Here is a 20,019-nt window from a genome sequence, read left to right as displayed (position 1 = left end):
GGCAAGGCTCGTTTACCAACTTCTAAATCTGCTTGACTTTAGGATTCGCGTAATTCCATTGCTCTTTCCATCATGTCCTCTTCAATAGAATTGATCAATCCAAAGGCAGAGAGCGTCAGGCGCGCTGCTGCCTTGCAGGTAAGTCGCATGTCCTGACTTTCGCTGTTCCAATCTCATGCATCGCTTTACTAGGTCAACACTACTGGTGCGATGGGTCTTGCCAACGTAGTGAAGGGTAATCTCGGTAAGCATTAGTATCACTTCTTGAGCGACCGTTCTGTTCCGATCGGATATCACTTCAGGTCCAAGAGGCACTCTAAAAATGCTTGTGGACGGCTCTGGTCAGATCAAAATGACCAAGGACGGTAAAGTGTTGTTATCCGAGATGCAAATACAAAACCCAACAGCCGCTATGATCGCTCGAACTGCGGTCGCTCAAGATGATCAAGTTGGTGACGGAACTACTTCAGTAGTTCTACTGGTTGGAGAGTTGCTTAAGCAAGCCGATCGCTACATATCTGAAGGCGTACATCCGACCGTCATAGGGGAAGGATTCGATCTCGCGAAGAAAGAGGCTTTAGTGGTTGGTTTCCGCATTTGCATGTATCTACGCTCCTGATGGACGCGTTTAGTTCCTTGACACGTTCAAGCTGCCATCCAAATTGGATAGGCCAACTCTGATCAACGTCGCACACACTTCGCTTGCCACTAAGCTGCATGCCTCGCTAGCGAAGCAACTCGCTGCAGATGTGGTAGATGCTGTGCTCACCATCAGGCCACCAGCACCCCCAAAAGGCACGCCTTTCATACAAACAACAGGGTCCTTTTGCTAAATTTTCATACAGAAGCAAAAGATCAGTATCGCGACCCAATAGATCTGCACATGGTGGAAATTATGAAGATGCAACACCGCACGGCGTCAGAAACTCAGCTTGTGCGTGGCCTGGTCATGGATCACGGTGCCAGGCATCCGGACATGCCCAAACGCGTCGAGAATGCATTCATTCTGACGTTGAACGTCAGCTTAGAATACGAAAAGACGTACGCCCTTCAGCACTGCATTCTCAACTCTAAACTCACAAAAGCTTAGAGAGGTTAATTCTGGCTTCTTCTATTCGTCTGCCGAGCAACGTGAAAAGCTCATCGAATCTGAGCGGCGTTTCGTAGACGCCAAAGTGAAAAAGATCGTAGAACTTAAGAATCTCGTGTGCGATCAAGTTGTTGGCGGCAGCGAAAAGCCCAAAAACTTTGTCGTTATCAATCAAAAAGGTATCGATCCACTTAGTCTCGATATCCTTGCAAAGAATGGCATTTTTGCTTTACGTCGTGCTAAGCGACGTAATATGGAACGGTAATGTCTTCAGTGCTGCGTCAAGATATTACTCTGATTGCGGTCGTATCTTAGCCTGCAGCTCATTTGCGGAGGTGTTGCGCAAAATTCCGTAGACGATCTAACCCCAGATATTCTCGGTTGGGCGGGTCTAGTTTATGAGCACACTCTAGGCGAAGAGAAGTACACATTCGTGGAAGAGGTTAAGGAACCCAAGAGTGTCACGCTCCTTGTCAAGGGTCCAAATGCGCACACGATCCAACAAATTCAGGATGCTTTACGGGACGGTCTTCGCGCCGTCAAAAATGCACTTGAGGATGAGGTTCTCATTCCCGGTGCGGGAGCCTTTGAGGTTGCATGCGCAGGTCATTTGAGTGGTCCTGTAAAGAAAACTGCCAAGGGCCGCGTTAAAATGGGCGTGCAAGCTTATGCAGACGCATTATTGATCATTCCAAAGACTCTTGCGCAAAACGGAGGCTTTGACGTCCAGGATGTGGTGGTGGCGCTGCAGGTTCGCGATACCATTCGGTTTGTATTCGGTTTGTTTACGTTGATCGAAATAGGATGAACAAGCGGAGGGAAATACGGTTGGTATCGATTTACAATCAGGGGAGCCGTTTGATCCGACTGTGGAAGGCATCTGGGACAACTACAGGGTAAAGAGACAGATGTTGCACTCATGGTAAGTGGATATACTTTTCCGTCAGAAGAATGGCTGCTGAGACCGAAATCTCAGTTCTGTGATCGCAGTGAACCTCCTTTCTACAGACGAAATCTTGCGGGCGGGCCGGAGTTCATTGAAGCCAGATGGGCAGTCGTGAAGAAGTGCTGTGAATTGTGTGTACAACGTGCCTTACTGTACCGTTAGAATACGCATACGATACGTGGCGGCAGAGAATGGTGTATGTATACTGGGGTGTATGGACGAGAATTACAAAATGCTACCGTAGTTGATGCAAGTAAACGAGCTAGCCAATTTCGGGGGTAGACGGGACCACATAATTTAGTTTAATATTAAGTTTAAAAGTGTCCACACAACACAGGCTCCGCCCTGGCAATCAGTGAAGTCGTTGAGTGAGAGCAGTCAGACTCCCAACCTGCATCTATAAAACGAGTGGGAGAGGATGGTTCGTCGTCGGCATGAAATGAAGCGGATTTGCGCAAATAATGAGACATGGGTGTTCCACGAGCGTTCTTCCAGGGTACTGGGGCAGGAAGTTTAGCCGTATATGTGACACGGAGATGAGAGAATTGCTCCTCATTTACAACGCCGGCATGAGCTTCCTTGCTTTCAGAAAGAAGCCCTTCAACAACTCGATCGTCGTCAGAATTGGCCGAGTCAAGTGTACCGTCATCCGGAAAAGAAGTGCGGCGGTGCACATCTGAGATCGGAAACTGCTCGCCCAGCTGTAAATTATTCATGTGCAACTCTAAGTATAAGAAGTAGATGTACGTACGTCGTCAAATGATGATGCGTAGGACCCAGCACGAGGGATTGCACCACCTTCTATATACATATTCTCCGACATGGACGAAACACGAACGCTTGATCGCGAACCAACATTGGGAGTCGCATGCAGTCCATCTACGCTAGAAACTTTCGTAGAACTGTCTTCTCCACAGAATGAAGCCTTTGGGTTCAGCCGCTCGCTGCGGCGAGTTCCTGGACCAGAGTCAAGAAGGGACTTCGACATTGAGGACCAACGACGTCTGGCAAAATTGACTGGAGATGGTCGGAAGGTTAGAACGCTATTGTGTATAGGCCCTCGCCAACTAGCTCGCTGGCCTAATTTTCCCGCGACTGTATGCTCAAGCTGCGACGGACCAGCTATGGGTAACGGCGTCTGATCATCAGGCGTGACGGGGCCAACACTGTCACTTTCCAGCGTTGGAAGAGAAGGACCACTATCCTCTTCATCCTGGGACATATCATCGGGGCATGGTGCCCACTTGCGGCGAGCGTAATTTGTCGGATTGGGATGATACAGAAGACTACTACCCACCCCTTTGAATTTATAAGCCGAGGGCCCAGACGGTACAGAAGGGCTGTATTCCAATGCTTCATGATTTCCTCCGAATGGACTAGGAAATTGTCGGGGTTTCTTCGTTAGCGGTGCTGAGCCTTCAGGTAGGAATGATGCCGCTCGTTTGCCAGTAGGAAGGGTCTCTATATCATTCACTTGATCCCAGTCCTGTGAGTCTGCTTCTTCGTCCTCCGTCTCGTCTTCTTCATGCCTCCCAGCGAGCCACTGGGTGACCTTAATATTTCTGCGGAAAAGCCTCTCTGTACGTGTCAGATTCTGAAAATGACCAAACTTCTTTCGGACAAATCTTCCGTTTGTCGTGGCTTTCTTTCCAAAACGGCCGTTCGAGTCTCGAGGTTGTGATTGCACCGCCACAGCCTTTGGCCTGGTGTGACTGCGTGATGAAGAGGGAGAATGATCGCTAGTTTTGACGCTTGAGGATGGGGGAGCGGAGAGCTTGATCACGGGTGCAGACGGAGTCAATGGGCGCTTAGGAGGTGAGGAAGGCTGAGATCGGAGAGACACCTCAGGAACAGGATATTTACGGGGTCGGCCTCTTTTCCGTTTCGGTAGCTCTTCTTCAGGAAGAGGGTACTTGCGTGGTCGCCCCCTTTTTCTCTTCAGTGGCCCGAAAAGCTCCTTTGCTTTCGCTGACATCTCTACGCTGGGTCCGTCGTCAACTTTGCGCTTCTTCAGAGGACGCTCATCGACATGGGGCACATGTTTGCGTTCTATGGCAGGAGCAGTCTTCTGAGGGGGGCGCCGCGAGGAGTTAGCTTCGATGTCATCGCGAGATGAAGCAGCAACAGCCTGGCTTGGAAGGCGAGCTGGCCATGGCTGACCATATATGGCGACGTGACGCATACACCTGGTGCAACAAAAGTCCATAAGCACAAATAGACCATAGGATATCAGCAGAATCACCTTGGACATTCTTGTTTTTGTTTGGACTTCTTGCCTTTCCGCGGGGAGTCTAAATTCAGACCCCACACCACTTTGGAATCCACAGAAATCACAGGCAAGACATTCGAGCACGTCACGCACGTTGGCAATGGACGTCCATCTGAACCACGAGGAACCTCGCGCTTCGGGGGCTTAACCAGATCTAACTTTTCCCCACCTAAGGAAGGGCGCGCTCGGAGAACTCTTGCTTCAGACTCTTCCTTAACTTGAGTCTTGTCCGCCTCCTTTCCTTTGCTCCTACTAGGCGTGACAGACACACTATCTCGAAGTTTTTGACTCCTAAGGCGGGACGAGAGGTTGTGCAAAGTATCATGGGGAGCGGGAGTGGAATGTTTGCTGGATGGTTCTCGTATCTGACGTCGGGTGGAGATGTCGGACTTTTCCTGTGCTTTCCCTTTCTTGGAAGACGCTGATCCTTCGGCGCTCAACGATGTCATACGTGATGGCTGAACGTCCGGATCAGGCGTGGCAACTATTGCATCATTAACCGACAAGTTAGAAACTTCCCCACCTAGCTCCATATCCACTTCATCTTCCCCAAGAGCATCAGGCGCGTTCGCAAGTGGTTTTTCACCCTCCTTATCTCCATCGTCGCTCTCCTCGGAGTCAGAATCTTCCTCTTGAACGATGGCGTAAACGCCACGCCGCGTCCTGCGCTCATTGACATCAGCAACTGTCACGTCATGCACCTCAGCATCATCATCCGATGCTTCGGCATCTTGTTCACCGCCCGAATCTACATCGCCATCGGAATGATCTGAAGCGTAGCCTCCTCTGCCGTTCTTCTCGCAAGTTTCACAGAGGCAGTGTCGATTTTTGCCTCCAACTGCGGCGTAGGTGAGCCATGGAGACAGACTAGATGATAGATACGCACAGTAACCATCGCCGTAATGGGCAGTAATCTCTTCGCCCATGGAGATAGCACGGAGAGTGCGAAATGTGATGTACTTGCCTTCGCGAAAAAGCTCGCAATTGTTGTCACAATCATGCTGCACAAGCCAACGTCAATGTGAATAACCAAGAAAAGTAAAAAAGGCATAGACCGTCCAAAACTTACGTTCACAAATCGAGCGGGCCCCAAAAATAGATGGTTCTTCTTCATTTGACGTGAATGGATGACACTAAAGTCCCTCCTGATGTCGATATTTCTCAGGTCGGTGCGCTTGAGTTCTTTGTCTTCCTCCTTCGAAAGATGTGCCATTGATCCCTTCAACTCAATAATTACCACTCCAGGGGCTAAGGGGCGCGTAGCGAGGATGCACAACTCTGACTTTCCTGTCCTGTGAGAGTATCTAGACGTGTGAGCAATTTCTATGCACCCTGCAGGGTTGTAGAGCTCAAAGTATCGCGAGGCGTGTCTGTGGTAAAATGGAGTTTCAGGAGCAGGACATTGATACGAAACCTGATTGCACACACGTGGCGAAAGCATTAATCTGCTTCTGCGTGTAGGGCTTGAGGTAGTAACGAACAGAAGGCAGACTAAACAATGATCGTCCCTGAATGTCTGACAAACATATACAATACAGAGAAATTAGACGAACGCGAGGAGGTCGTCTACGGCTTGTCGGACAGCATTCTGAGCACCAAGCTTGCTTGCAACCAACTACGACACGATGATGTATGACACCATACGCGCGTCCAGGGAATAATTAGTTGTGTGCATACGAGGCGAGCTAAGGGTATACTCACGCGTCTAACGATTTGCATGAGATCCTCGGCATTGGTCTTTGGGAGTCTTCGAGATGGATCCATCTTATGAACGAGCAATGGGACTGCGCCTGTTCCAAGTTTCTCGACTAGTAGATGGCTGAGGAAGTCATCATCCTTGGAAAGGTCATACATGTTCATGATTTTGGTAGGACGCCATATGAGAACTGTCCCTCTGGCTCGTGTGGAAAAGCCATTGGGGGTCGCTGTCCCAGACGCTGGCGCCATTGAACGGTAATGTGAAAATTACGCGTTCGGCACACAAAAAGAAAAAAAGCACAGACTGAAGAGGACAGCAATGACGCGAACGGAAGGGAAAAGGAACAAGGTGAAAGCACTGCAATTGCTGGCGCGATGACTATTACGGCACTAACCTCACTGTGATTATATAAGCTTAAACCCACTTCTCGGGACATCGGAAGTTTAGAACGTGTTTATCTTTCCAGAAGCATGTATGGAGGACATGGATTGCGATTGGACAGAGCATATGATAAGATAGCATAGTCGTCATACACTACAGCACTAAGGATTTCCCATATTTTCACCATGTCCTCGTGATCTTATGTATGCTCAGAGAGAAATCAAGGGATAAATCGCCAGGGTCATGAAGAAGATATCATTTATGCGTTGTGCGCATGCTTCTGTTTGCCTGACCGGAGCTTCCTTACGTAGAACTATTTACAAAGGTGAGTCAGCGGTATAGGATTATTTCAAGTCGCAAAACAAACCTCCAGCTCCTTGCCCTCCAAAATGTAGCCGTCACTACGACCGGATTGTCCAGGTCTGCTTGAAATGGAAGCATAGAGACGGCCAGCAGAAAACTGAGATTCGAGGAGGGGGTCAATTTTAGCATCTGAGATGGGCAATGAGTTATGCAATATGAAAGATAAAACGGCATTCTTACTCTGCTTCCTCTCAGCAATGATACGTTGAAGATGGTTGGATTTTTTTTCTTCCTCAGTGGTGGCAGTAGTCTTTGCAGCAGCACCCTTCTTGCTGATGGGTTGAGCATACTATTATTCGCAATAATTAGTAGGGCACAAAGGATGAACTTGTGGGCAGGTACGCACGTGGGACTCATACCACTGCCTGAAAGGGGTAGCGTCGATCTGAATAATAGCGCCCTTCACCAAGGTATTGGTGCGGACGAGCTCATTGTTTGATGCGTTGTAAACCTAAATTTGGTATCAGTCATGCACGCAGTATATATTATATTAGACTGTACGCAGTATCAAAGGTACTTACAACACTGATAAGCCTAGTCTTTCTTGTGACATGCTCAGATGCCCATGCGAAGTTACCGGTGTCGAGACGGAGGGCACGGTACTTGGTGTTACCACCACGGACGCGCACAGTGTGAATACGCTTTGCGCCAAGCTTAGTGCTGGCAGGCTGACGACCAAGCTCGAATTTTCTCTTCTTGCGATAGTAGGCACGCTGGGCACCGGTTGCCGAACGTTTGTGCCGGGACGAACGAGAAATACCTACATGGATAATGATTTAATATCATCAGTATCGATCAAGAACATTTGTGTGTCAGTATATCGGAAGAGCAGCACTGACCCATGTCGGATAGCCTTGAGGATGGAGTCGTGTAGTCGAGTCGATGTTTTGATGATAGTACTGAAAATTAAAGTTTGTACTCAGATCGGCAAGTGCCGAACTTGAATTTGGCTTTGCTTGTACCAAAGCTTGCATGCGTTATCCTGCTACTAGCTAACAACACCAGTAATAGGTTACTAGTCCACCATTCATTTGCGATTATGATATGGCATGTCTGAACATGAACTTCTCATGACGTTGATTCACACCTCCAGCGCGAACGTAACGTGATCTCTGCCTTTTTTGCAGTTCTGAATGGTGCTCTATTAATTGTAGGGTGTACTAGATATTCTATCAACGGGAGCCAGCCGTCAGCTAGGTGCGTGGCGCAATACAGCTGACTGATCCGTACATTTCAGTAGGCGTCGCTTATTTCAGTCGGTGGGTGCTACTTCTTACCTCCGCGTTCATCTATATCATTTGTCATGGATCCGATTTTTTCATGACACGCAAATACATTTGAGATACTGGACATACGCTGCCCTTGCTACTAGGCTAACATGCTTTGCTCGCACGCCCCGTGCCCATGATGAAATGACGTTTATCAACGGGCATGTGCAACAAGCCTCTTTTTGCCCGTCGCCCAATCCGTCATTTCTGTGCAAACCAGAGCAATCATAGGCTCGTAGGACGGCTGAATGACGTATCTCATATTCTTATCTGAAGGCCTCATTGAACAAGCGTGTCTATCTTGGCGTGTATATCTATGTGCTCCTACTCCGTGTTTATGGTCCCCGTTTTCCCCTCTCGTTGTTCTGTATCCGTTTTTCTATGACTTTATTCAAGACAACTAGCTTCCGACGATTTCGTCGCCGCAAGACTGTTAGGCCGAATGAACGATCTGCAATGGCCAAAAGCACTCAAAGTGACCTTAGCCGACTAGTCCGTACTGCGGATCCTGCAGTTAGGAAGGTAAAACCCTGTTACAGCTTTCTGATCCCGCCTGTGTTCTGACGTATGATCATTTCACTAGGCATTTGATGTAGAAATGCGGTCATTCTCGAAGCTGCATGCCCGTTATCTCGCAGAAAAGGAAAACCGAGAGGAACTGTAAGCCCTGCGGCGTTATTTTCCTTGCCTATCTTCGCGTAATTAATGCACTGACAATAAGTGACTGGGATCGCATTAAATCGCCCGATGACAAGCAGGTCATTCCTTACAGTCACCTTCCACAGATTACCGGTCCAGAAGGCCTGTCGAAATTGGCCGTTCTAAAGGTCAATGGGGGTCTCGGGACCTCTATGGGTATGATCCTTGCATTCCCCCCACAGTTGTGCTTACGTATTCTGAAGGCATCAGTGGTGCGAAAAGTGCTCTCGAAGTCAAGGATGGGCTGACGTTCTTGGACCTCATCGTGCGACAGGTTGAGCACTTGAATACAGCACACAAGGTCGACATACCGCTCATCCTCATGACATCCTTCAATACACATGATGACACATTACGTATCATTAAAAAATATGTGTCCCAACGCATCAGCATAACTACATTTAATCAGTCGCGGTATCCCAAGATATGGAAGGAGACGTTGCAGCCTTGTCCCAAGTATGCATCAGACGACAAGAAACACTGGTATCCTCCAGGTCATGGTGACTTGTACGAGTCGCTCGTGCATACTGGCGTGCTCGATCGTCTTCTTGCTGAAGGCAAGGAGTATTTGTTTGTGTCGAACTCCGACAATCTTGGGGCTGTGTAAGTCTTCACATCGATGACGAGTCAAACTTCAGGGAGAAATAATTTATCACAGAGTGCTCTGTAGCACTCTGTAGCCCTCTGTAACACTCCGTAGCACAATCCACCCCACTGATTTGAATGGGTAGCTCAACATTTTTTGCAGAGTTGACCAACGTATCCTCCAGCATATGATCGATAGTGATGCCGAATTCTTAATGGAGGTCACTGATAAGACCAAGGCAGACGTTAAGGTTTGATCGATATCTAAGCTCGTTGAACTATTTATTGATATGTTGATGTTTCATTCACAGGGCGGCACTCTCATCGAATACGATTCTTCCATGAGACTTCTGGAAATTGCGCAGGTTTCTCCAGACCATGTTGACGACTTCAAATCAGGTAGCATACATCTTCCCTGGCATATCATTCAGCTAATCATCTGAAGTCCGCAAATTCAAGATCTTCAACACGAATAATCTATGGATCAATCTCAAAGGTATTTATTAGGGATCTATCTATGTGGGTGGAACGATTGTATTGATGGCTTGTTTTCTAGCATTGAAGCGGATCATGGATGGAGGTGGCATGGACATGGACATTATCGTCAATCCAAAGATGACTGATAACGGCCAAGCAGGTGATCCAAGTTTGTTGTCCGCTTGGGATGCGCGACACGATCTCTGACTGCTAGCAGCTCGAGACTGCCGCAGGTGCAGCTATCAAACACTTCAATAACGCTCACGGTATCAATGTCCCCCGTTCACGCTTTCTACCCGTGAAATCCTGCTCTGATCTATTGCTCATCAAGAGCGATATATACTCATTGCAAAATGGCCGCTTGGATATGAGCGAGAGCAGGATGTTCGGCAGCGTCCCGGTCATCAAGTTGGGTGACCACTTCAAGAAGGTTGGAGCAACCTTGGAGTTGGAATCGTTTTTTTTTTGCTAATGGGCGCGATGCATGATCAGATAACTGATTTCCAGCCACGTTTCAAGAAGATCCCTAATATCATCGACTTGGATCATCTTACGGTAACGGGCGACGTCTATTTTGGTCGAGATGTAACGCTCCGCGGTACTGTGATAGGTAGGGACCCTATTGTCTCCGCATTTGTTGAATGTGGCTAGAAATTATGTTGTAGTGGTGGCGAACGAAGGTCAGAGGATTGATATTCCAGATGGTTGCGTGCTAGAGAACCGTAAGCACAGTCAAATTGTTTCGTGATCCCGTAAACTGATACTTTGCAGGTTTAGTCTCTGGGAACCTCAATATGACGGTGAGGCCATTCAAGTCCCCATATATTAACTTGGCTTACTATTTTTTGTGTAGGAACTTTGATCCATTATTTAAGCTACATTGTACTTGACAGTGTTCCTGGGAGAAATACTTGCGATTCGATGACGTAGAGGGATGTATCCGCGTGTCTCGGATGCGAATAGCTTTACTCGTTGCGTCGACGAAACGCGACTTGCGCCTTGTTGGGAAATCGTCAGCGCATAGAGGATATTCTCATCAACTTGCTCACATCTGCCAGTAGCTCCAGAAAAGACGATTTCTTGATGTAACAATACGTGTCATTTCTCCGGCCAATCGGGATGGGCTAGCAGGATACCTCACAAGAGAACTGCCTCATAAATCGTGATATGTCGATCCCAATGAGCAATTGGCAACCAAACGGAACCTGTGGTGATTTATCCCGATTGGCAGGCGGCAATTCCAAATTGCTCCAATGCTATCTATAACATTGAACGTTTGAAGCGGTGAATTCAAGTCGATTGTGCTCTGCCGGTCCTGCGATCTGCTTATATGCGGTGCAACATACGGCTAGACTGCATACCCAACCGGCATAATATCCCGTATCGGTTCCACGAAAAACAGTTGAATTCAACCTTGTAACGTTCAGTACTACTTCAAGTTAGTACTGAACTGGTTATAAGTACCACATATTACATCAACTCGGGGCCGACCTTCGTTATCTTTGTGGGGCCCAACTTGAATTGGCATACCTCATATCGGCTCGGTCTCGTTTCTCGACCAGTGCTTAAAATTTTCACCCTAGCCCGTTAGTGGGGCCGTGGAAACAATTAGCACAGCTTTACGTGTGTTGTGGAACAGGGAAAACAAGTCAGATTGCTAAAAGTAGTCGGGTAAATGCTATACTATCATGGAGCCATGTTGTCCACAACAGAAAGACGGTACAAAGACATGATGAACAACATGCGAAAGTGAAAGAGAGCAGAAAAACAATAAGGTAAACAGGAATATGCCATCTATGTATTTGTCCGTGCGTCGTCATAAGGTTTCTTCCTGAGTAAATTACAACTCCTGCAAAATAAAGAAGTCATCAGCAGCGACTCAAAAAAATATAGGGCATCACTTACAGTCATGTTCAGGTTTCCAGACAGCAACCCTGAGCAGACATATGAGATCGGGAGGTATGGGATGCAGAAAGACGTACTGTTCTCAAGAATACAGCCATCAGGAATATCGATGCGCTGACCCTCATTGGCAACGACTACGAGATATTATCAGCGACTCCTATAATATCAGCCTAAATCTTGGACTTACTGATTACAGTACCGCGAAGTGTCACATTTCGACCGAAATTCACATCACCCGTAACAGTCAAGTGATCGAGCTCGATAATCTTGGGGATCTTCTTGAAGCGTTTTTGGAACTGCTGGATCTTCTTGAAGTGGTCGCCGAGCTTGATCACAGGGGTGGTCTCGAACATTCGGCTCTCATTGAGCACGAGCTGTCCGTGTTGCAGCGAATAAATGTCACTCTTGATCAAAAGCAAGTCGGAACATGATTTAACCGGCAAGAAGCGCGATCGTGGGACGTTGATACCATGGCCATTCTTGAAGTGCTTAATGGCGGCACCTGCGGCGGTCTCGAGCTGAACGACTGATTGACCATCTTCGTTCGTCTTCGGATTAATGATGATCTCGAGTTCCATTCCCTCGGTCTCCATGATGCGCTTGAGCGCTGAAAAGAAATTAATCACGTGCGAAAATGAATGACTAAACGCCAGTACCTGGGAGGTTGATCCACAAGTTATTAGTGTTGAAGATCTTGAACTTGCGCACTAGATATCAGGTCAGAAGTGGAAGTATATGCACAAGCTCCTGAACCAACCTGACTTGAAGTCCTCGACATGTTCTGATGGAACTTGCGCGATCTCAAGAAGGCGGACTGATCCCTCGTAGTCGATAAGAGTACCACCCTGCTGGATAATGAGAGAGACCCATAAATATATTAATACAGGTACGTGCCTTGATGTCGGCCTTTGTCTTGTCAGTGACTTCCATCAAGAATTCTGCTTGAGAGTCAATCATGTGTTGCAGGATCTTTTCATCGACACTAGAAGCAAGCATTAGTTAAACATGGCGCAACGAGGACCCCACTTTGGTACTGACACTGCGCCCAAGTTGTCTGAGTTAGAGACGAAGAGGTACTCCTTGCCCTCAGCAATCAATTGGTCCAATACACCAGAGTACAGCAACGCATTGTACAAGTCACCATGGCCGGGAGGATACCAATGTTTCTTGTCATCATCGGCACGCTTTGGGCAGGGAAGCAAGCTTTCCTTAAAGATCCGAGGGTATCGCGACTGATTGAATGTTGTGATGCGGAGTTGTTGATTTGCGTACTTCTTAATGATACGCAAGGTGTCCTCATGGGTGTTGAAAGAGGTCATGAGGATGAGGGGAACATCGACGCGGTTGCTCGTGTTGAGGTGCTCAATCTGACGCACAGTGAGGTCGAGGAAGGTCATATCATCCTTGACTTCCAGCGCGCTTTTGGCACCGGTCATGCCTATTGATCATCAAAAGGACGCGATGGAGCCCATAACGTAGAACATACCCATGGAAGTGCCAAGACCACCATTTACTTTGAGCACGGCAAGTTTATTGAGGTTCTTGTGGTCATGGGGCTGAGACAGGCTATCATAGGCTACAATTTGATCATCGGCGGGGGACTTGATGCGATCCCAGTCCCTGATAAGACGAAAATATTTGAATATGATATCTTTAGCAAAAAAAAGGAAGTGACGCACAGATCCACGTTTTTTGCGCGTTCCGAAAGATAGCGAGTGAAAAGATAGAAGAATGATTGCATTTCGGTGTCAAATGCCTGCTAGCCATCAGACATGGCGAACACGTGTAGGGGTATGTGGAGCGCACCTTCTTGGCATTTTCATCGCAAGTGCTCACTAAATGGCTGATCTCATTGCGCATTGACTTTGCTGCAACACCGGTGGTGGCTGTTTTGAAGTCGATATGACTGCTGCCTTTAACGCGAGCATTGAGATTGTCACGGGGAGACAAAGTTGCCATGGTCCTAGGAGGTGTCATAAGATATGGACGGAAGGTAAAATGATCGAACATACTTTGAACTTGGGATATGTATTGGTCTTGTGGTAGCTGTAGACAAGTAGGGTTCTGTTTGAGCTCGTATGAGGAGAGATCTCGGTTTGTGGTGTCGTTTATAAAGTTCTGAACTGAGGTCAAGATTGTTGTGGAGACGGGGTACGGACAAGTCCGAACCAAGAACGTTCTGCTCCTCTGGTATGAGCTCACACAACGATTTTCTTTGGGTAGGATGTCGTTCGCTAAAGTTTCTACTAGTGATTGAGCACTTTGTTAAGGGTGATGAGGGGGTTTGAGGCGAAGGTGAACGATGTATGGGTTGTAGACCAAGGAATTTCAGTGGACGGTAGAGGTCGTTATATGAACTAGAGGACGAACGTGCTTGCATAAAATCGATAAAAGAGACCCCGCTTCTCGCCGCAAAAAGGGTACTTTCAGGTTAATGTCAACGTTCGATTTTTGGCTTTTATAACCAACTTTTCAGATAGGTTTTACATATCGGGGAGACTACTTTCTACTACTCCGTACGTGGCAGTGCCATCACAGCGCTAAAAACCCGTCCTCATCCGAACAAATGCCCCATACGTGCGATAATATGTGTCAAGATTCTCTTTGCTGCACGGAATGAACTGAGCTCACCCGTGAACAGATTCTCACAACGCCAGTCGACCTGTCCTGGACCTCCTCGTATATAAGGGTGCCTTGTTCTCCGTGGACGTCCCTTGTTGCCCTTCCGTTCCTTATGCAAGCCAGGGCAATGATGGCCCATTTTTGGTCCAATGATTCGGCCTCCACAACCCGCCCTAGTTCAGGAGAGCCTTCAGGACGTGTTCGCAAGACTTTTTTGTCAGGTACATAACTACCTTCAAGTCGGGGCGCGCATGTTCTGTCCAATCAAAATGGAAACCTGGACTGATTGCCGCGTACTGTCCCTTTCATGCATGCTCAGAATGTCCACGCCTGTCACTTCGGATATTACCATGTCATCTCCATATTACAGATTTTGACATTGACCGACGTCTATAGTTCGAAAGCATAATGTCATTCAATCAATTGCTGAAGTTCCACGCTTAAGTCGTAAACAACGCTTCGCAATCCTCTATCAGGGGTATCACCCAACCACTAACATCCCACTTCAGACGTGTGTTGTACACCATGCTGCGATGCAAAACGCTAAAAGGGGAGGCCACGCCACGTCCACAACATCACTAAAAAACCCACGAAGAAACCCCATCTCCTGCACTCTGCGGTTTGTTATCAAACACGGTAGGGTCAGCGATACGCGTCTTCGCCGCCCTAGAAGATGGAACACCCATGAATGGGAAGAAGACGAGGATCTACCGCGGAATTTGCTGGAGTACACCGGCCCTGCAGGCTTAGTCACAGGAAAAGGTAGCATCGGATCCTCGTCATTATCTTCCATGACACTTTGCCCGGGTGGACGTTGATACAACTCATAATCGTCATTTGCACGGCAGGAACTTAGTTCCGGATGACTGAGCCGAGGAGAAACATTGGGCTGGTGCTGTGCATGTTTGTTGCCCCCGGCGAGAGTTCGGTGAGCATTAAACGCGAGAAGGCTAAGCACCGAGAGTAAAATGAAAGGGAGGTAGACATTGAGATAGATACCGAGTTGGTCCGGGAGGAAACAAGGTGTATCCAGAAGCGAAGGCGGTGAATTTGGCAATTGCGTCAGGGTCTCAGTTGCAGGGACTGTTGAAATCAATGAGAGAAGTTGAAATCCCGGTCGATGTACCCCCATTGCCATTGAAAACGACTTCACTGTAATTTCTCGCACTGCAGTCGACCCAGAAGCGGATGGAAAAGGCAAGGGGTGTGAATATTCACAGTAGTCGTGATCGTCACCACTGAATATGTAACTATGTTCAGTAATAAGTCTGCGTGCGAAACAGGGGGACAACGAACCTGAATATAAGGGACGGTCCGAGCGAACGAAGCAGGAACTGCGATGCTTCATTAGACAGGGTGTTCTGGTACCCAAGGCCATGACCCTGGCGAATGGCACCCCGTTCTCGCAGCGGACCGCAGTCTGCATCGAGGGGCCTAGCAAGAGGGATGTGCGTGAATAGCACAGTTGGACTGGCATGCTCATGCGCAGCAAACCGTTTCACGAAGTCGATGGATCCTCCTACTACAGCAGGCCAATTGTCATACGAATATCCTCGGTCTGCGCGGACAATATCTTCTTCAACCAAGGTGACGGCATCAATGAACAGAACAGTATGATTGCCAATAGTAGTCTTGTGATTCAATGGTCCGAAGTGGGAGGTGTACCTTGTTGCAGCTTCAAGAGAAAAGGAAACCTCTTCTCCGAGTCTGGAGGTCCAAAACATTTACAAGAATACTGTGAGCATGGTGGATTCATGACGCACCCTAGGTCATGATTCCCAGGAAGAAAAAATGTCGGTATAGACAAATCCCTTAGATTGAAGATGTCGAAGAATCGCGCAGCATACGCATTGTACCTTGTGAGTAAACGATCAACCTCAGTCGCAAGCTGAAGTTCTACCGCTTGAATGCAGCGAAGAATCATGGAAAACGTACTCGCTATTCGACATGGTCGCGCGGCCGTTGTCCATGAGGTCTCCCAGAAAAACAACGGCATGAGGTTGCACTCTATTTATCGTCGAGTGCCAGCTCCTCCGGAGGTTGAGATCAATGATGAACTGGCCCAAGGTTTTCATCAAGGAGTTACGCATCGGATACGAGCGGTGGTCAGCGATCTGAGGGTCTGCTACCACTAATACGCGTGCGATACGAGCGCTTGGTGTGTCGGTCTGACAACTGATGCATGAGCATTAACTTGAGACCATATAGCATCACCTCACCTGGTGGATATCGGGCCATTGACAATCATGTAAAACATGGTCGAACGTGCAAACCTCATACCAAAGGATAACAATCATCCAGGCTGCCCGAAGGCCGGTCACAACCATGATATGTGATGGCGGCCACAGCTTCAGGTTACGCAGATAACCCGGCATGACGAGTGATAGATTGAAGCTAGCAGACGAGCTGTGACTCACACGAGTGAGAGCAAAAGCCGTTCCTCGTCGTTTCTTCGTTATAATATGGTATTAGGTGCGCACTGCATTCACAAACGAGATATTTTGTGAGAAGCTTCCGAGCTCGACGACCAATAAGAGTGAATGGGCCGTACGTACAATTAAAACTAGAATTGCGTAGCCCAGTCACTGGTCCAGTGGACGCCTATTATAGAAACGATTTCGGGGACTATCGTATTACGTCATCAAAAAGTCCATCGCCCTCAATCAATGTTACATTTCTTCGATTTTCTTCTTTCTTTTGATCCATGAGGTTGACAACTCCGAGTTGTTTCTTGACCATGTGATCCCTGCGCTTTGTCAGAAACTGCCAAGATCCAAGAACACTCAGCAGCAGTAGCCAATATTGAATCATGAAAAACTGCTCGCTTATCTGCCTCAGCCATTTTCTTCCTGCGATCACAGGCTCGCTGCCAGTCGGTTATCACCAATTGGGTGCACCTTGCCAAGGAAATATTTTCTTATCAGGGACGCATGTTTTCTTACTATAAAAATTTCTCCCGGTATAGTCCCACCCGCACTAACCAGAACACGTATAAAATCAACGCAGTTGAGTTGAAAAGGTCACAGACGAACGGTTCCTCTCGCGGTGAGCAGTCCTCTTGTGGTACACTCTATGTGCATTTTATGGAACGGACATATAATAGCTCTTCTGATACTTTGTAATAGCAAATTTGCGCACATCATACAATCAAACTTTCCATCCGTATGTGGTTTTCCTAGCACGGTCACATCATAGGCTGATGCATAGTTATACCAGATACCATGAAACTCGTTGAAATCCTCGTGATCCTTGCTGCTTCCAGGGTGGACACAGCAGCACTTCCTCAATCGTCTTGCTACAAGCCATGCTCCTCCTCTCGACAATCTTTGGTATGCGACATAGGGTGGCGGCCTGAGAAGGTGGACCCTAATTGTTGGGAGTGCTGTCGCATTTAGTTAGTTGAACATCTTGGTCATTTTTGCTCTCAATACAAAAATATGACATGTACCGTTTTCTCAAAAGATCGAGCACTAGCGACTACGCTGAGCGCTTGCCCATGGGTGATGATCATGTTATTATCTACAACTCTACATAGACAGATTCATAGATACTGAGAAATCTCGAGAGGGGCATATGCCAGTTAATAGTGCTGAAACCGTGAGCTTCAAACTTCTCGTGGATATTTCCTACCACCAGCCCATGGTCGAACGTATGGAGAGGAACTGCGTGATGTTTTCATAGGCAACGTGATATTATGATACTCGACTCACTGAATTGTTTAACTTTAGTAAGAGTGACAATGGGGAACAGAACAAATCAGAAAATGATAGTCTGATCTCACTGAGTAGCATCGGGTAGCCTCTCGTTTCCTCGGAAGACAACATGACCGAGGTCTCGAGCAAAGTGGGGCGCCAGCCGGGCCACGCACAACCTCTTTTGTCTACGCTGTACTGATCGCGAAGCACTTCCTGTTGTAGCACGGGGGGCTGGTTGGTCCGTCGTGGTGGACCTAGATTCAGGTTCATTCGCATCCAGTACTGGAGGCGCAGGTATTCGCCGTGATGTTCTGCACGAGTTACAAGTGTGGACAACAATGTGTCTGTGCGATTTGGAATCTGAATATCACGGTAACCTGATAAGCACGTACAAAACGAATGTTGACTCGACACGCACTCTTGACGCGCAAGGTCGAGGAGGCGCCAGGAATTAACACGATATGACATCCCTTACATATAACGCGTTTGACTGTTGGATCACTGCGTTCTATGAGCTCTACGATGTGAAGTGCGAAATGTATGTGCTCACATCTTGACATTTGTTTTTTGTCCGACGACTTTCATCGTGTCTATGTAACTTCTAGACAGATCCGCAGTAGATACGAGCCTCTTTTGCCGTTTTTGCGGTAGGTTTTGCGTGTTGTTGGTTTCACAGATGCTAGACGGGACAAGCGAGGAGGGACCAGCTGTCATGCCATTGAGGAGAACACTGGCTTGGTAGAGAAAGTTGAGACGTTGGATGATATCACGATTGCCAACCTTGCTTGGGTTGGGGATATCGTCTTTGTTCTGTTTGCCCATCTGACCAAACGTTGGGTAGAACCTTGATTCAAAGCTGTGGACAATGACCGGGACCAGTGTATGCCGTCACTTCGTCATAAATAAGATAACGTGAAGGTAATCAACCGACCTTAGCTCAGTTGGAAGAGCGCGAGACTGTAATGGATAAACAATTCATCTTGAGGTCGCCTGTTCGAGCCAGGCAGGTCGGACTATACGTCGCAGGTTTTTTTATATCACTTCAAGCTTCAAGGGGCTGAAAGTTAGCTGCTATTTTTGTCAAACGTGAGGACTACGACTGGGAACATATTACGACAACGTTTACGGCATCATGGGTACTTTCAAAGTCGCGTTTATGTCTGCGTCTCCTTCGACTGACCTTCTAAGTCGCAGTGATATTTGTGTGAACACCGACCCGTCGCCTAAATCCGTAATACAGTCATATGGCAGCTAGTGGGGAGTGCAAAACAAGAGCCTCAGTATGACCTGATAGAGTCGAATAGACCTCTTACGGGTCGTGATCATCACGCATTACGTCGGAGATAAGAAATTCGAAAAGGTTTCAACTGTACCAGCCAAACCACTTGTGTCTTGGGTCTTGGTATGCAGCTGCCATCGAACGCGACAATCACGTCAAAGCAACGGCTATCCTGATACGTTCGTTGATCTGGATGATGGTAGAAATGAGGTGTTTTTGCAATACATAAACGACCTCTTATCTGACAGCCGGTTCATTTCAGATTTCGATGCATGTGAAGTTGGTTGATATGAGGGTGGATATCGTAGTGAGCGCCGTGGTTTGAACTTAGTTAGCTTGTGTAAACCTGTTCCAGCAACCTCCTCCTGCGACAAATGGAGCGTCTCCCACCAGCGCAATAAATGCTTTAGAAATGAGGGTGACTGAGAACAAACGCAAAGCCACGAATGACCAGCCTCCGATAGATGCTAACGAGACTGCGGCACCTATACTAACGATTAAGAAACGGAAATCAGATTAACACGCAGCGATAATTGATGCTCCCAAGCATACGGACATTGCGCGAATTCCTGAGGTCGGACGGTACATCCTTATCGAAGTCCTTTGCCAAGCAAGAAGTCTCGAATGCGAAGCTTACTGTTGCCAAGCGTGTGACCAGGGAAGTGGTATTACATGTAATGTTGGCGGAGGAGTTGCGGATGGTGATGGAGAAGATGGAGCGAAATTTCCAAGAGTGTGGTT

General features: G+C 47.6%; 7 protein-coding genes and 1 non-coding gene across 8 annotated transcripts; 3 read left to right on the top strand and 5 right to left on the bottom strand.

The window, feature by feature from the left end:
* Window positions 1-72: 72 nt before the first annotated feature.
* On the top strand, window positions 73-2,151 carry EDB93DRAFT_1243000 (chaperonin Cpn60/TCP-1 family; the record flags this gene model as incomplete). Its single annotated transcript, XM_041452090.1, has 9 exons — window positions 73-138; window positions 193-244; window positions 303-583; window positions 633-761; window positions 860-1,041; window positions 1,091-1,351; window positions 1,406-1,841; window positions 1,894-2,012; window positions 2,067-2,151. 9 exons carry the CDS (start codon window positions 73-75, stop codon window positions 2,149-2,151), a joined length of 1,611 nt encoding a protein of 536 aa, XP_041302740.1.
* Window positions 2,089-6,362, bottom strand: EDB93DRAFT_905186 (uncharacterized protein). Its single transcript, XM_041457886.1, has 7 exons — window positions 6,007-6,362; window positions 5,859-5,920; window positions 5,734-5,796; window positions 5,375-5,675; window positions 4,279-5,306; window positions 2,788-4,222; window positions 2,089-2,725 (listed from the first exon to the last, which is right to left on the bottom strand). Exons 1-7 carry the CDS (start codon window positions 6,250-6,252, stop codon window positions 2,351-2,353), a joined length of 3,510 nt encoding a protein of 1,169 aa, XP_041302739.1. The 5' UTR covers window positions 6,253-6,362; the 3' UTR covers window positions 2,089-2,350.
* An 80-nt stretch (window positions 6,363-6,442) lies between these two features.
* EDB93DRAFT_1176580 (ribosomal protein S8e/ribosomal biogenesis NSA2) lies at window positions 6,443-7,632 on the bottom strand. The gene is made up of 6 exons (XM_041450525.1): window positions 7,588-7,632; window positions 7,270-7,508; window positions 7,095-7,199; window positions 6,929-7,037; window positions 6,753-6,877; window positions 6,443-6,698 (listed from the first exon to the last, which is right to left on the bottom strand). The coding sequence occupies exons 1-6, from the start codon at window positions 7,589-7,591 to the stop codon at window positions 6,645-6,647; spliced, it is 636 nt and encodes a 211-aa protein (XP_041302738.1). The 5' UTR covers window positions 7,592-7,632; the 3' UTR covers window positions 6,443-6,644.
* Window positions 7,633-8,397: 765 nt separating this feature from the next.
* EDB93DRAFT_1107870 (UTP--glucose-1-phosphate uridylyltransferase family) lies at window positions 8,398-10,639 on the top strand (the record flags this gene model as incomplete). The annotated part of the gene is made up of 13 exons (XM_041447777.1): window positions 8,398-8,538; window positions 8,600-8,676; window positions 8,738-8,871; window positions 8,919-9,318; window positions 9,464-9,551; window positions 9,612-9,699; window positions 9,746-9,796; window positions 9,857-9,937; window positions 10,011-10,207; window positions 10,270-10,387; window positions 10,443-10,499; window positions 10,549-10,577; window positions 10,631-10,639. 13 exons carry the CDS (start codon window positions 8,398-8,400, stop codon window positions 10,637-10,639), a joined length of 1,470 nt encoding a protein of 489 aa, XP_041302737.1.
* A 688-nt stretch (window positions 10,640-11,327) lies between these two features.
* Window positions 11,328-13,716, bottom strand: EDB93DRAFT_1176557 (UTP-glucose-1-phosphate uridylyltransferase). Its single transcript, XM_041450524.1, has 11 exons — window positions 13,489-13,716; window positions 13,362-13,438; window positions 13,169-13,302; window positions 12,721-13,120; window positions 12,577-12,664; window positions 12,440-12,527; window positions 12,339-12,389; window positions 11,870-12,289; window positions 11,760-11,816; window positions 11,683-11,711; window positions 11,328-11,626 (listed from the first exon to the last, which is right to left on the bottom strand). Exons 1-11 carry the CDS (start codon window positions 13,690-13,692, stop codon window positions 11,618-11,620), a joined length of 1,557 nt encoding a protein of 518 aa, XP_041302736.1. The 5' UTR covers window positions 13,693-13,716; the 3' UTR covers window positions 11,328-11,617.
* Window positions 13,717-14,678: 962 nt separating this feature from the next.
* On the bottom strand, window positions 14,679-16,864 carry EDB93DRAFT_1212921 (Metallo-dependent phosphatase-like protein). The gene is made up of 5 exons (XM_041451059.1): window positions 16,524-16,864; window positions 16,240-16,472; window positions 16,068-16,160; window positions 15,601-16,011; window positions 14,679-15,542 (listed from the first exon to the last, which is right to left on the bottom strand). The coding sequence occupies exons 1-5, from the start codon at window positions 16,677-16,679 to the stop codon at window positions 14,810-14,812; spliced, it is 1,626 nt and encodes a 541-aa protein (XP_041302735.1). The 5' UTR covers window positions 16,680-16,864; the 3' UTR covers window positions 14,679-14,809.
* A 913-nt stretch (window positions 16,865-17,777) lies between these two features.
* On the bottom strand, window positions 17,778-18,865 carry EDB93DRAFT_1176541 (RNAse P Rpr2/Rpp21/SNM1 subunit domain-containing protein). The gene is made up of 3 exons (XM_041450523.1): window positions 18,550-18,865; window positions 18,418-18,500; window positions 17,778-18,359 (listed from the first exon to the last, which is right to left on the bottom strand). The coding sequence occupies exons 1-3, from the start codon at window positions 18,819-18,821 to the stop codon at window positions 18,082-18,084; spliced, it is 633 nt and encodes a 210-aa protein (XP_041302734.1). The 5' UTR covers window positions 18,822-18,865; the 3' UTR covers window positions 17,778-18,081.
* A 60-nt stretch (window positions 18,866-18,925) lies between these two features.
* EDB93DRAFT_t102 lies at window positions 18,926-19,012 on the top strand. The gene has a single exon. It is a non-coding gene; the product is annotated as a tRNA-Tyr (tRNA).
* Window positions 19,013-20,019: the final 1,007 nt, after the last annotated feature.

This window comes from Suillus bovinus (genome assembly GCF_016758785.1).
Source record: "Suillus bovinus strain UH-Sbo-P2 chromosome Unknown EDB93scaffold_88, whole genome shotgun sequence".
NCBI lineage: Eukaryota > Fungi > Basidiomycota > Agaricomycetes > Boletales > Suillaceae > Suillus > Suillus bovinus.
The sequence above is the reverse complement of the archived record's forward strand: the minus strand, read 5'-3'. Positions and strand labels throughout refer to the sequence as shown.